The sequence below is a fragment of the Aquila chrysaetos genome, chromosome 5 (assembly GCF_900496995.4).
Source record: "Aquila chrysaetos chrysaetos chromosome 5, bAquChr1.4, whole genome shotgun sequence".
NCBI classification, from domain to species: Eukaryota; Metazoa; Chordata; class Aves; order Accipitriformes; family Accipitridae; genus Aquila; species Aquila chrysaetos.
In genome coordinates, this window is record NC_044008.1 from 41487420 (window position 1) to 41501766 (window position 14347).

The 14347-nt window shown below is 42.2% G+C and overlaps 1 protein-coding gene across 1 annotated transcript; it reads right to left on the reverse strand.

The window, feature by feature from the left end:
• Window positions 1-47: 47 nt before the first annotated feature.
• On the reverse strand, window positions 48-13735 carry CRABP1 (cellular retinoic acid binding protein 1). Its single transcript, XM_030015787.2, has 4 exons — window positions 13498-13735; window positions 12758-12936; window positions 9910-10023; window positions 48-376 (listed from the first exon to the last, which is right to left on the reverse strand). Exons 1-4 carry the CDS (start codon window positions 13565-13567, stop codon window positions 326-328), a joined length of 414 nt encoding a protein of 137 aa, XP_029871647.1. The 5' UTR covers window positions 13568-13735; the 3' UTR covers window positions 48-325.
• Between the last annotated feature and the right edge of the window lie 612 nt (window positions 13736-14347).

Below are 14347 nucleotides of genomic sequence, written 5' to 3' on the forward strand. Positions count from 1 at the left end.
ACCAAAGCACTGCTGGGTTTTCTATTAAAAACACCCCAAAACAGCTGTGAGTTATGCCCAATAAGTTTAATAATTGATGAAACCATAGCAAGTGACAACTACAAAATACAAAGCAGACACAAAAAATGATGGAATAAAAGTGGGAAGGGATAGTGTCTGCAATGAAAAATGAAAGCAAAATACACTTAACAGAGGATATGGGTTCAGATATAACACACACGGTCACATACAACACCGCATTAGTAACAGCACACACAGATACTCATTATACTGGGGATTTTCACAGTTCTCCACTTCATCCCAGATGACAAGTAAATTGATGTTTTTACTCTCTTACATAAATTCTTGTGCACACAACATCATCAGCACCAAAGGTCTGGAAAAGAAATACAAATCAATCAGAAAAGATAGAACGAGCAAACATTTAACACCATTTTAAAATGTTATTTTTACTATAGTAGCTAGTTCTACAGCAGAAGTACATTTTCCTATGTCTCTTGACAGATGAGAGTAAAGAAAGGAGTCATTTTGGGAGAGGAATGCAATGTAAGTGACCTTTTTTCCAAGGCATGATGAATTTTATCAGAATGATAAATGATGCAGAAATTCCCTTTTTCTGTAGTTTCTCGGCATGCATTTATAAATAAACATGAGAAAAGAAAGAGAATTTGGAATGTACTGTTGTTATATTTAGAAACAGTTGCAGCACTTTGAACTGGAAATGCTGAGGGTGGAATTCAGATGGCATGTTCAAAAGGTATTCTTTGATATTTGCAGGTATAAGTCAGAGTAGTCCAAATGAAGTCAGTGGAGCAATGCTGAAGACGAGGAGAACGTATACTTATAACCTGTAAACATAATACTGCTGCAAGATATTGACACACCACGCTAGGATACCAAAACCCTCTCTCCCAAGCTGTAATGTGGGCAGTGTCAATCACAACCTTCTTCCAGGATACTGTGACCTTAACCGGTGAATTTGTTAACTATGGTAAGGGTCTGAAATGAGGGCACATAACAGAGGAAAACGTAGTGGAGATCAAACTCATTTCACATAACTAAACATCTATGAGATCTCAGAAACGTTTGATCGCCACACGTCTGAAAGTCACTGACTTACTACAGACTATGTCCCATTATCATCCCATTTCTTATACCAGATTCAGTACTTCAGAGTACCTTGATTTTCTAGATACTTAGAGTTGGTATTATATGGTGTTATACTATTGAAACAGAGTTTTCAGATATGCATCTGAAAGCCTGAGTTTTTTTAAATCGTTCTGTAGTTCTGCACTTAAAAGGCAATTCTACCACAGCAATATTGCAGTACAGATTATCAGGACACTTAGGCAGGACAGTGACTGTGGCAGCTGTCTGAGAAAGGCACCTAAACCGCAAAGTGTTTCTATGTAATTTCAGGTCTGGCAGGCTAAAATCTAAGCAAGCAATTAAACATGAAGGAAATAATGGGTGCAAGAGTGAGGAAATACTGGCTGCAAAAAACCTTCATGTTCAGCTACATTGACAGACAGTTTCAAGCTCACCACTAACAAGTTGTGAGGTGGGAAGTTTGGCTGTAATAACTGCCAAGGTCTCACTGAAAAATGTAATTAAGACCTACCCCAGTGTGTTATGAAAATTCAGCTGGACTTTATTTGTTTTAATGCTTTCTACACCTGTTTTGGCCCACACTTCTTCGAAAGGACTTGGCTTTAAAACTGACTCTGGCTTATATTTTGTTCACTTTATTGAGGAGAAAAGTCTGTTAGTATTTTGGAGATACAGGCTTTGTTTTTATGCATATAAAAAGCTTATCATATCAATCTTCATATACATTTTTAGCTTACACATGAAAATGTCTGAAAATGAACGTTAAAGGATGCAGATAGTTCTCTATTGCCCACAGCACCAGCTGCGAATACCCTTACTGTGGCTTCCTTCAACATTTCCAAAACTATACACAAAGGCAAAATTATTTCGGCAGGAGCTTTGCCAGACAGAGAAAGTAAGTCAGAGTCAAGACCATCCAGGGCTTGAGGTTGTCTGTGGAGACTGGAAGGTCACTGTCACAGTGATTGTCTTTCTATGGTACATTCAGGCACTGCTAAGCACAGTGAAATTTGGGTCCCGCCTGCTATTTCAACATAAATCATAAACAATAGTAAAACGTTCTTTGTGTAGTGTTCTTCAAGAGCTGGCACGGTCCCAGTCTGACAGTTGGAGCTGCACAGCTATGCAGCCACATCTTGTGATGCGAGTGGGTGCCACATCAACCAGTTGTAATGAGAAAGGTTGCAGCAGCAACAATTTGCCAAAACTCTTGTAACCTACCTAGTAAATTTATGTCTATTCTTTTGGGGAAATTAAGAGACAAACTCCTTCCCCTAAACCTGTGCAACAGCAGTTATTCTCACAACAGGTCAGCAGTTGTATGGAAAGGGAACACTGCAGGGAAGAGCAGATTGAAATAGATGTGATCCATACCACAAGTCTGTCCTAGGGTGCCACTGTAGGTCTGAGTGTCTGAAATTCTAGTGTCCAGTTCTGAGACTGCAATCCTGGGCAGAGCTTGCTCCTAAGACATCGGTGTAGTCTGACTGGCAGCTTCCTTGCAAGACCCACAGGAGGGAGTGTGAAAATAAAGATAAAGATTTGTGGAGGAAGAAAAAAGAAATAGTAACATTCTGGGAAAGCTCAGTAGTATGGGTGCATCCAGAATGCATTGCAGAGGCAGCAAGTCCACTGTATATACACAGAGACTGACTGTTGTGCACTCAGAGAGTCACAACTTGACACGCTTGTGACAAAGCACAATGGCTGTTCATTTTGTACTTCCAACATCCAGCTCCAGCTGGACTTCTGGACTCTTGAAAATCTCAGGCAAAGGACTGCATTCAAATTGCTCTGTCAGGATAAAAATTAAGTGCAGAAAACGTGGGCATGCCTGGGGAACCCAAATACATAGTAGTCTTAATCAGTTGCTATACACAAGGATTGTCATTCTCTGCAACACACCAGTCTCAGAGTCTGGAAAACCACTATAATTTAACACAATCATATCTTTAAATCTAGATTGTAAAGAGATAAACTTCATGCAAAGCCCAATTACAACTACTGTGGAGTACCATGTAGCCACTGGGCACTTCTCAAACAGCCAGGCATTCTTTCCTTGAAGACCCAGCTGAGGTTATGTGGCCTCTGACCTGTTTCAGGAACAAGCTGCATTTTTTAGCACTTAGATTTTATACCTTATACCCCTTCAGATGATTAAAAACCTAATTCCATACTGAAGCACATAAATAAATGGCTTTGATTGTCATGATTATGTACATGGTTTAAATGTGGACTTATGTAAAAGGTGTTTCCCAATCATTGTAACTTAGTAGCATTGCTGATAAAACTCCACTAAATGTTGCAAAACAAAGTGAAGAGGAACTTGGTCAAACTTGCTGTATTCCTTTTATTGGGGTTACTCACAGAAACATCTAATGTACAGATGGGCCCAAGCTCAGGGGAAGATCCAAATCAAAAGGCTGTTATGCCTCTATCCTTCACACTTAAATCCTTGTATTCAAGGGTAGGATAAAGCAGTTTAGTGTCTATGGTTCTAATTCTAGATTGTAAAGAAGTGATAGTTCCTCTCAGAACAAGCATAATTTAAAGATTTCCATGACCCAAAGGAGTAGAACTTCCTAATAAAAAGAAAGAGTGCAAGCAATCCTGGCTATTTGGTGGTGAAGTTTCACCAGACCAACTAAAAAAAAGTGCAACACTACCAAACTGCAACTGAAATCTAATGAGAAGATGCAGGATTTTCAAACACCACCTTCTCATCAGCTTGCAAAGGTCCCACTTATCTCACAAAATCCTACAACGCAAGGCTTCTATCTAAATCTAAAATAGGATTTTAAATGTGCAATGACTGCAAATTACAGAGTTGTTTTCTTCGCTTAGCTTGTCATAATCTGTAGCTAAGAGTCCAAAAGCACACTGCAAACAAAGCCCTGCACAGGGGGATAATCCAATAAATTGACCTCTTTCAGTTCACTCAAAATCTGATGACCACTGACATCACTAGAGATTAACAGAGAATTACAGGGTGGTAATATATTACTGTATGAGTAAATCTGCTTTTTGAAGGCCTTCTTTACAAATATTTGCTGAGGAGCCTTTGTGATAAGTGGAGCACACAGTATAATTAGGAAGACCGTCATTGAAACAATCACCTGGGGAAGATCACTTCTGCCAGTGTATGCAAAAATCCCGTTATCTGCTCATGACTGACCAACCCGCAAAGGCAACTTGCAAAAGGAAGACACAATACATCAGCAAACAAACGGAGAAGAGAAGGTATTACTTAAATGAATCCTCAGAAAAGGCTTTGTCCACGTTGAAACTTCCGTGTTATCCAGAATAAAGATACAAATCTTCACAGTAAAGGCATATTGCATATTTCCTTTCTCCTCCTGACTCCCGTCATGTTTTATGAAAGAGGTTGATCCTTATGGGGCCATAGTCACAGAAGGTGCAGCCCCCATTTTCAAACTTGGATATTAATAGCAAATCACCCAATATACAACCTCACTTTCTGCAGGATATCAATCAACAGGACCATGCAAAATCAGGTCATTTATCAAGGTACCTAAACGTTGGTATTTGTGTTTGAGAACGGCTATATTATACAGTTTCCTCAGAGTCATGACATGACATGAGACAATGGTATTTCCCAGTAGTAGTCTTGCAAGCCAGTACACAGCAAACACCTAAGCTACAACTGATATTATAAGAGGCTGTATACAGGCTGAGACGCATCCAAGATGCACATGGCTTTGGCTTCTTTCTCTGCTGATATGTTTGGGATGTGACCCAGACCAGGCTGTACTAGTGAGCAAGGGCTGCAGATCCCTAAGCCCCCTTGTAAATCTGCTTGTGAGAAATAGCGAATTAAAGCATTAGGTCCATGCAACACATATGTATGCGTTATTACATGCTTCTGAACTTTTATCAAGGCTGCTTTAACGAGGTCAGCAGCGAAACCCCCCACTGACCTCAGTATGAGTAGACCCTGCTTTTGATAACTGATTTGATTTAAGATCACTCTCCAGAAACTATAGAAAAGTTAAACGCTTAGGTAGTTCAACATTGTTCGATACAAGGCTTAGGCACATCACAAATCTCAGCATTCGGCTGCAAAGTATCTTCCAAATCTCTATTGACCCTTCTCACCTACTAAGTTTAATTTTAGAAGCCAGCAATATAATTTAAAAAATGTTCACTCACTCATCTAGGCTCCACAGTTGACCAGTTTTAATCAACTACAGCATGATTTTTCTGGGGAGGGAATGTAGAATAGAAACCATGCTTGAAACCCCCCTAATGTTCTGATCTTTGACCCTTGCTATAATTGATTCTGAGAACCCCTGTGTGATACGTGAACTGTGTAAAATGTGGTCTGAGGCTGTTTTTAAAGCCCCTCTTCAGTAATCATCCACTTTAAAACGTTTGTGTGTTACAGATTAAACTAAAATCGATAGAGGCATGAGCAGCCATGAAAGCAGCAATGCAGATGAAGTTTGAGTAAAAATGTTTCTCATTTGAAGAGCTAATGTTTGGAAGCAGCATCCTTTAACTTTGTAAAGAGCAGACCCTTTGTTCTTCTGACTTACACGAGTGATTGATAGCTCATTAATGTCCCTGACAAAAACACACAGCAACAGCAAAAACATTATAGGGTATAAAAAGGAAGAAAAAGAATATTCGAATAGACTTAATCCCAGATCTTAATTTTCAGACAAGTAAAGGAAATATATATTTTTGTGTTATATTCTGATCTTGATTACTCAAGTGCTAATCTAAGTATAGTTTATGAATGTGGAGTTGTAAATAGAGATATTCTGACTCTGTATGCATTACAGTCTTAAAGTACAATAAAATATAATCTAAAGATACAGTCAAGACAAACAAATGTGGACTTTGATGGGAATCTATCCTTTTCACCCTCCCTTGCTTGCATATTCCATGTAAAAATGCAGCACTGAAATCACAGCAAGTGCATTAGATGAGATTAGAATAAACAGCACTGATGAAAGTAGTTGCAATGTTCTAACACATTCACAGCACCTTTTTTATAAAGCAGAGTTTGGTCCTTCTTCCCTTACTCAGCTGGAAGGATTCTTTTTCTAACAGGACTTTAGACCTACATCTGCTATTGTACAAGCCAAATATTATTTATACTACTAATAAGAGTAATCTCATTCTCCATACTGCAAGGAGCCAAGGAGAACTAAAGGCAAACTTAACTTGCACCTGAAGGTAAAGAAAACCTTTGCTAACTAGTTTGTTCCCAGCATCCGTGTACCAGAGGACATGATGTGACATGGAAGATCATCATATTGTTCCAAGGGAATATCTTTGAAGAATATAAGGAATTCTTCTGCCAGGATGCAAGAAAGATTGATAATTATACAGTAATATGGTTTCTATTATAGCTCTGTGGTAGTCATGACAATTCAACACTGATTTTTTTTTTTTAAATTATATGTGATAATAAACGCATTTTATTTAACATGCTGTGCTGGGGAGAAAAATACATCCTTCCACTAGGAAAATGTCATAATCAAATGGACCCCCTAAGCAATGCAGTATATTAGATCAAAATTATGTGGCAAGGGTCCAACATTTATGCAGCCAGTATTAGCAGAATAAAACTCATTCCTTACCCCCTGCCTGTTGCCCCAAGCCTTTTTTCCATTCATGCCTCAGTCTAACACAGTTTAGATTCCTTTTTGCAACTTTTTCCAAATGTGGTATGAGTTTTCTTGATTTCTTCTGCAAATGCATGTAATAGCTAAGAAGGAGACTCAAGATTTCTTGAAAGATTTCTTTGGACAGAGAAACAGGAGCAGAGACTGCGAGAACAAGTATCAGCCTTACAGAGTTCCTAAACTGCTACATCACAGGCTCTGCCCCATAAAGACAGCTTCCCAGCTGCAGACATCTAGAAGTTCACAAGAATGTGGTTTCCCTCTCCTTACTTAAGGTGCTCTGCCAGAATGGAAATAGGGAAAGCTTACCAAAGCACATTAGAAAGAGTAAAGGACCAGAAAATATTTCTTAGGTAAGTAGGGAGGTTTGAGAAGTGTGATGATGGGAATTGTTAAATGTTTGAAGTGATATGGGCAGCAAAAAATGAATGCGAATGAATTTCAGGTCCTAAAGAACCCTAACAAAGCTAGGAGGATGGAAGAAGAAAGAAAGGAGAAGACAAAGAAAGATCTCTTCTTCTCACTGTGATCTTAGTTTTGAAGAAGTAAGATGTAAGTGGGGGCTTGCAGACTCAGATCCAAGGAAAATTTCCAAGCATAAGATAAAATATTCTAAGTTGAGTGTCAGAAGATTTTGAACATGTTGACCCATGTATTTAAAAGATTTGTACATTCAGTCCCATCAAATGTCACGAGAGGCTTGAAAATCTTTGTCCTGAGGACCAAGTAATGTCCTAATATTTAATAAAGAGGCCATTATGCTCCAGAAAGGAGGTAGGAGAATGGAACTGTATATCATAGTAAAAGACCGAGAGAATGATCTCGATCATTTGGAAGCAAACACTCTGTTTTCATAATGGCCATGGTAAAATCGTACATTGCAACCAATGAACGTAGTCCCAACTTGCAGGAGAGGGGAAGGGGACCAGTCTGGGGAATCAGAAACCAGGAAAATTACTTGGGATCATGATCAGCTCAGCATGAGTTCCCAAAGAAGATTTAACAAAGTCTTTACATATAAATCAGAATAATTTCTGATGAGAGTAGGGAGATGAAGTCACCATGATATCAGGTGTTAGTGTGATTGCTACCAAAACAGTATATGTGATTCTGGTGTTCATAGTTTAGAAAGGAAATTGATAAATTGGAGGGGGTTATAGAAGCACTGAAAGAACAATTCAAGGAAAGCTTGCTTTATATTGAAGGGCTCAGGGTGTTCCAAAGGTTTATCTTAACAAGAAGAACGTTCTTCCAAGAGGTGGCTTGATCAGTGTTGTTAAGAGAAGTATTTGCAACAACAAACTTTAGACAAATTTTTTAGGTTCTTTTATACACGATATGTAATGACTGGAAGTTGAACCTAGACATATCCAGGTTAGAAATAATGTGTATATTTTAATGGCAGGGAAATTAACCAGTAAAACAACTTACCAAAAGTTGTGATTGAGTTCCTATAAATGGAAATATTTTAATAGTTTTTCTAATTTATATCCTAATTTGAAAAATAATTAATTCAGAAAAGCTCAACAGACTGTATTATACAAGAAAAAAGGTTAGATGGCTTTACAATCTTTGAATTGCTCTGGTTTCTTAACCAACCTCATTCTTCTCCCCCAGCAGGGTAAGTTCACATTGCTGATTGCAGGAGGCAATTGTATTATGACTGGATTTCTTGCTTTGCTTGGAGCAGTTCACTTTGTTTAACAGCTGCCTCACTAGTTTGTTGCTTAAATAATAAACTACAGAAATGTATTGTTAGAAAGCTGGAAAATTTATAGTTGAGAATATATTTTGTCCGCTGCATTATATATAAAGATGTGAAGCAGAGATCAAAGTACTTTGCCTTCTGAAGTTTTTTGATAATATAAAGAATTCCAGTGGTTGAGTCAAAAGAAATTATCCAGAATTGGAGCATTCATTCAATAGAAACCAGTGTGATTTCACTAACAGCATACACCTCCTCATAAGGGGTGGGTGAACAGTTCCAAGATGTCTGGAATAATATTAACACCTTAAAAGCTTTTTGTTTATACTTGGTTAGGCTTGGGTCCTGGTTTTGTTTCAGATGAATTTTAAAAACAGAGCTCCAACTGCTTTAGAGAAACATTGGGGAGGCTGTTTGTTTTTTAAAGTGCAGAGGTTTAGTTAGTGTGATAGTTTGAAATAAAACCTCCCTGCTTTGATGTTTTCTTACCCATCACTCCAGCAGCCTGTCTTCCGTGCCCAGACTCATGAGGCGTAGCAGTCTAATCAACTATTTATCTGGAATTCACTAGTAAGAACACGCAATAAAATGATTCTGAACTCAAGGTAACTTGTGCTACTTGTAACTCAGAGAAACTATGTTTTTATCTGGTTCTGGATATTGTTTCATTAATGTAGAGGGACTACTGAGGAAAGATTCAGTGAAGAAAACTCAAATCTAACAGAAATAAGTACAATATAAATAAATAAACTGCACATGATTCACAACATAAATGGTGAGGCAGTTGCAGAGGTGCTGCTCAGAATGCCTAGAGTAACCCTGCTGCCATATGGAAGGTTGCATAGGAGTGAGGGGATGTTGGCTGACAGCAAATGTACAAATCGGTGTATTTCTGAGAAACTCATGAAGGCGATTCTGAACTGGATTCAGAGATTATCAAGGAATTGGGGAAGGTGGCAGACATGGGGGAGGAATTATATGTTCTTCAAAACCAGAATGACATTAGAGCATGTGTGATTATGGATAAGAGGCAACATATTATGCACATGCCTAAAAAAGAAGGCTCCCCAGAAATGAGGTCAAATGCCTTGATCTCACTTTCACCGGAGAAAACCTACAATAAATCAAGCAAATTCTTTGGTGGTGTTGTGAACTTACAGAGCAGAAGTGGCCCACTCGTGATTATTCTACCAGTAAAAGTATGGCAAAAGTTAGAGCAATAAAATGCAAGTGAGAACCTGCATATATCTTCGTTTGGTCTTAAAAAAAAACATTTAAAAAGAAAGGGAAAAAAAAGTGTTGTATGAATTGTACTGTAGAGGAGTATGGAAATGGTAGTTTTCCAGATGGATTTAAGTAAGGAAAAATAGCAAGTCATACTACACAGTAACAAAAAACAGTTAATATGGTGCATGTACTGGGTGGATGCAAGGTTCTTACCAAAATCAGCTCATCATTAGCTAATTCTCGAGTCCAGTATGTTTTGGGGCCATCTCCCTCAATAAGAGTTTGTTTGCAATAGATCTTGTTTTCATTCTCCCAAGTGGCCAAACTCTGCAGGCAAGAAAACCATTAGGAATAACATTAATTATATTCCCCAGCAGCATGAGGCAGAAAGACAACAATGAGCAGTAGTGAGAATAATTGCTGCAGTAAAGGAGCAACACATAGATAGATAAAGGCAAAGGGAAAAAGACATCACTGGAAAGTGGTGAAATCAAAATTAAGGTGTGAGGGGGCATTTTGGAAATAGGTATATATTAATAACAAAGTAATTGTAAATGTGTCTTTTCAGCGTAAATCTGCATTTGTTTTCAAATTAAAAAGCCACCCAGTTTTCATAAAATGCTTGATGTTGAAAAGTATAATTTAAAAATGTGATAATGTAGTGTGTACATTCCCGAGCATCTTTGTACACATGTGGTTTGATCTGACATGTTATTTATCACTACAGAGTCTCCTTAGCGTAAAAGCATCAAGAATCATATGTATCATGTTGTGGTCATAAATAATGCAGTATTTGTCCCTTACAACCTTTCATGCTGTATGGCACCGTGCCAAGTTAACTGTATATTAAACACTTACTGTGCTAACAAACTAGAATAAATCACAACTAAATTGAAGAAACTTTGTTAGAATTCTAGTGTTTCTAGTGTTACTTTTTTAAGGTTGTGGGTCTGGAGATTGAAATACCCTTGGGCATTTTTCAAAGCATTTCAATAACGACTATGAAACCACTGACAAATAAAAAAAAAAACCATAGGATTTTGTTTAGCTTTCACAAACAGGCAAGCCCTGACTGTTGCTTTTCGTTCTAGCACTGAACTATTATTCTACAGTGCAATGAAACAGCTGTGCAGAAGGATGCCCTGTAATGAATGTGTAAGTAATCGCTTTATAACTAGCTCATGGGAGACATTCATTAGTCTGTGATCATATACATATACATGTGTGTGTGCATATGCATGCACAAATTCAAGTTAACACTTCCCAGACTTTCCAAAGGAAAAAAACTTGACTTTGATTTAAAATTAGCTGTTTACTTTATAAATATTTTTTCAAAACAATAAGGTTTTTAAGCCAACAAGCCATCTCAAATGGCAGTTATAGAAGCTATGCCTTGCAGTGCAACTACATATGACTCGCTCTTTGTCTGTACGAACAATGGATCAAGTTAGTTGGCAAAACAAAACCCTCCACCCCATAAAGTGTATCAAAATCCATTGCCAGTCAGCAATTTTGCCAGATATTCCAAATTACATTCTGAAGTATTATTTTATTATCTGTCAGTTTCTGCTCTGTGGCCACATCTTGGTTATATACACACTGCAGTACAACTTATTCCTGAGAGTAGACTATAAATAATTTCACAACACATGGAAAAAATTTACTACTTCACAAAACACATTTCTTTCAGATTTTTCCAACTTTCATAGCTTACAGCCGTAATTATTGTTTTTCCATCTGCAGCAATAAATCCTTCTCTAGAAAGCGGGTCACATTTATTGTATATGCATTATGCATGAAGACGCTAACATACTACTTTTGCCGAACAAGATAAATTAACAAAGCCAGCAACATTTCCTGAACAAACTGTTAAATACATGATAACTCATCCTAGAGATCAAGTGGATGTTCTAAATGTTCACTGACTCCTAGAATCTGCCTCCCTTTTTCATAAATTTAAATTCGCAGCAATTGCACTGGAGATAGTAAGCTCTGAATTTTTAGTGGTGCAAACGCTCTCAGAAGCTGGCACAAGAATTAGCAGAGATCATATTTTGGAAAGTAGATTATTTCACCACCACAGGATACTTTTAAAACTGTATTCTCATTTGGGACTACATCTTGATACTCTTTATTCATACTTCTTTTATAAGTGTTTTAAATATACTTCTAAGTGTGACAGTAAAGAGCCTGAGGAAAGGATAACGAACCCATGCCTTTTATAACTTTTTTCAAAAGACAGCTATGATTACAGCCCAGATCTCCAATACCCCAGACCCCACGTATCTACAGCAGAGAGAGGCTGGTGTCAGACGCTGCTGACTTAAAGCCCCCTCCACAGCCACAGAAGTGGTTACAAAGGTAGAGGAGCAGGGGCTCACACACAGAATCAAGCCCAAAACACTCCAGTGAATGCCCTCTAATGCACTTCTGCACAAGGAGATGGTGTAATTATGGCTGGTATAACACTCGCTGGAAGTCTGCCTTACACTGTTAAAGACTTATCTGATCAGCAAACTGGAGACATGCACTTGCAAGGGAATGAAAGAGGATTTCAGCCCCAAACTACCAACAGTCTGCAGTCCTGCTTGTGAACTCAGCTGATTCAGTTTAGGACAAAAGTTATGTCAGGTTTGTGCACTAAATCCTGACTCTTGAGGTCTCTCTTGCTCCACTGTTCCCCATGTTTCTGTCAGGGAGAGAGGCTGGGGAGAGCTTTCATTGCAGCTGAGGTCTCCAGAGTAGAGGGAAGCAAAAAGAGCTGGACAAAAGCCTGCCGGCCAAGGAGACGGCAAGCGGGTACTCGAACTCTGCCTCTGGGACCTGCCATGCTCTGTTGCCTTCAGATTTCAGTTTTACACTGCAAGAGGGAGAATGTCGGACGAGGGACAAGAGGAGCGGCAACCACCAAGAACCCCCAAAGAGCGTTTCTGGGAAGAAGAGGGTGGGGGGCAGTAATGCCACTCTCTGAGGACACCGGCAGCAGATGCGTCTGTCCCATCTGAAAAGAACTTGGTAACGCACGCACACACAAACACACAAGCCTCAGCTCTCCTCCTACCCTGCACTTTCGTCCATCCACCGTCTCCTCCTCAAAGCTCTCCCCGATTTTGAAGTTGATCTCAGTGGTGCGGACAGTGGTGGAAGTTTTGATGTAGAACTGGTCCCCGTCCTGGCGGATCTCCACGTGGGGTTTGGAGGCGGCGGCCACCGCCACCTTCCTGAGCATGGCATTGACACCTGGGCGAAGCGGGGAGGAAGCAGAGCTTGAAGCGGCCAGCCGTGCCCCGGCCCGAGCTCGCCCGGCACCGCGCCGGTCGGGGGAGGCGAGAGGCCGGCGGCGACCGCAGCGGCGGCGCGGCCCCGGGGGCACGGCGCGTAGCCCTACGGCAAAGCTCGGCGCGGCCCGCCGCGGTAGGGAGCTGCGGCTCTCCGGCCGGCTCCGCACCGGCGGCGAACGCGGGCTCTCGCAAGGATCCCCGCGGCGGAGCGTGGCAGGGAGCCGCCGGGGCCAGCGGCAGCCCGGATCCCCCCGGCGGACCGGCCGGCGTCCGCAGGTGAGGCTCTGACCGTGCCGTGCCTGCGGTCGCCCCTCCCCGGGCAGGGCTCGCAGCTTTCCCCCGCGCCGGCGGGAGGCTCTCCGGCCCGCGGTCGGCGCACGGAGCTCTCCCGGGTGCCCGGCCCCGGAGGCGGCGGGCACCGGAGCGCGGTTCCGGCCGCGGCCCCCGCCGCGTCCCCCCTCCCGCGGGACGCAGCCCCGGGCTGCCCGCTGCCGGGCTCCCCCCCCCCCGCGCCTCTCACCCAGCGCCTTGAGGAGCTCGTCGAAATTCTCGCTGCTCCTCATCTTCCAAGTGCCGGCGAAGTTGGGCATGGCGGGGCGGGCGCTGCGGACGGCGGCGGGGACGCGGCGCTGCTGCTCTCTCTGCGGCTCAGGCACCTTGTGAGCGGGGGCGGACCGCGGCGGCGGCGGCGGGGAGAGCGGGTCACACCCACCCGGCCCCCCCCCCCTTCCCCCGGGGCCAGCACCGCGCCGCCAGGCAGCCGTCCCCCCCCCCGCCAGCCATGGCCCCGCCAGCCAGCCAGCCGTCCATCCATCCATCCATCCTTCCAGTCCTCCATCCATCACTCCCTGCCTTGCAGCCCGCCAGCTGCCTCCTGGGGCTTCCCAGGAAGGAGCGAGTCCCTTGTCCCGTAGCTGGGGTGGACATTGAGGGCTTGACGAAAGGCCCCAGAGGCAGGCAGGGAAGGGAGAGGGCAACCCAAGTAAGAGCAGCCTCTCCAGGCTCACGCTGGATTGACCCCCACCACAGCAGGGCCGAGGCACAGTAATACATCGCACCCTCGCCCCCGGGCTCCCTGCGCGCACAGGCCCCCCAACACGCCAACGAACCTGTCCCCAGCACTGCTAATCTGGACGACCGCCGGGCCAAAAAGGTGCCAGGGGGCACAGCCCTTTCCGAGGTAGGAGACTGTTGTAAGGAAACTGTCACTGCCCCCTGATCTGAGCCTGCCCCTTTGAGAAGGGCGATGGACAAAGACATCCACAACGTCTATACCGTGCCACAGTCACAGCCACGCGCTCCCTCATTGCTCTGTGGTGGTTTTGGCAATTGGAGGATATAGCTGTGGAACCAGAAGGTATTCCTACTAC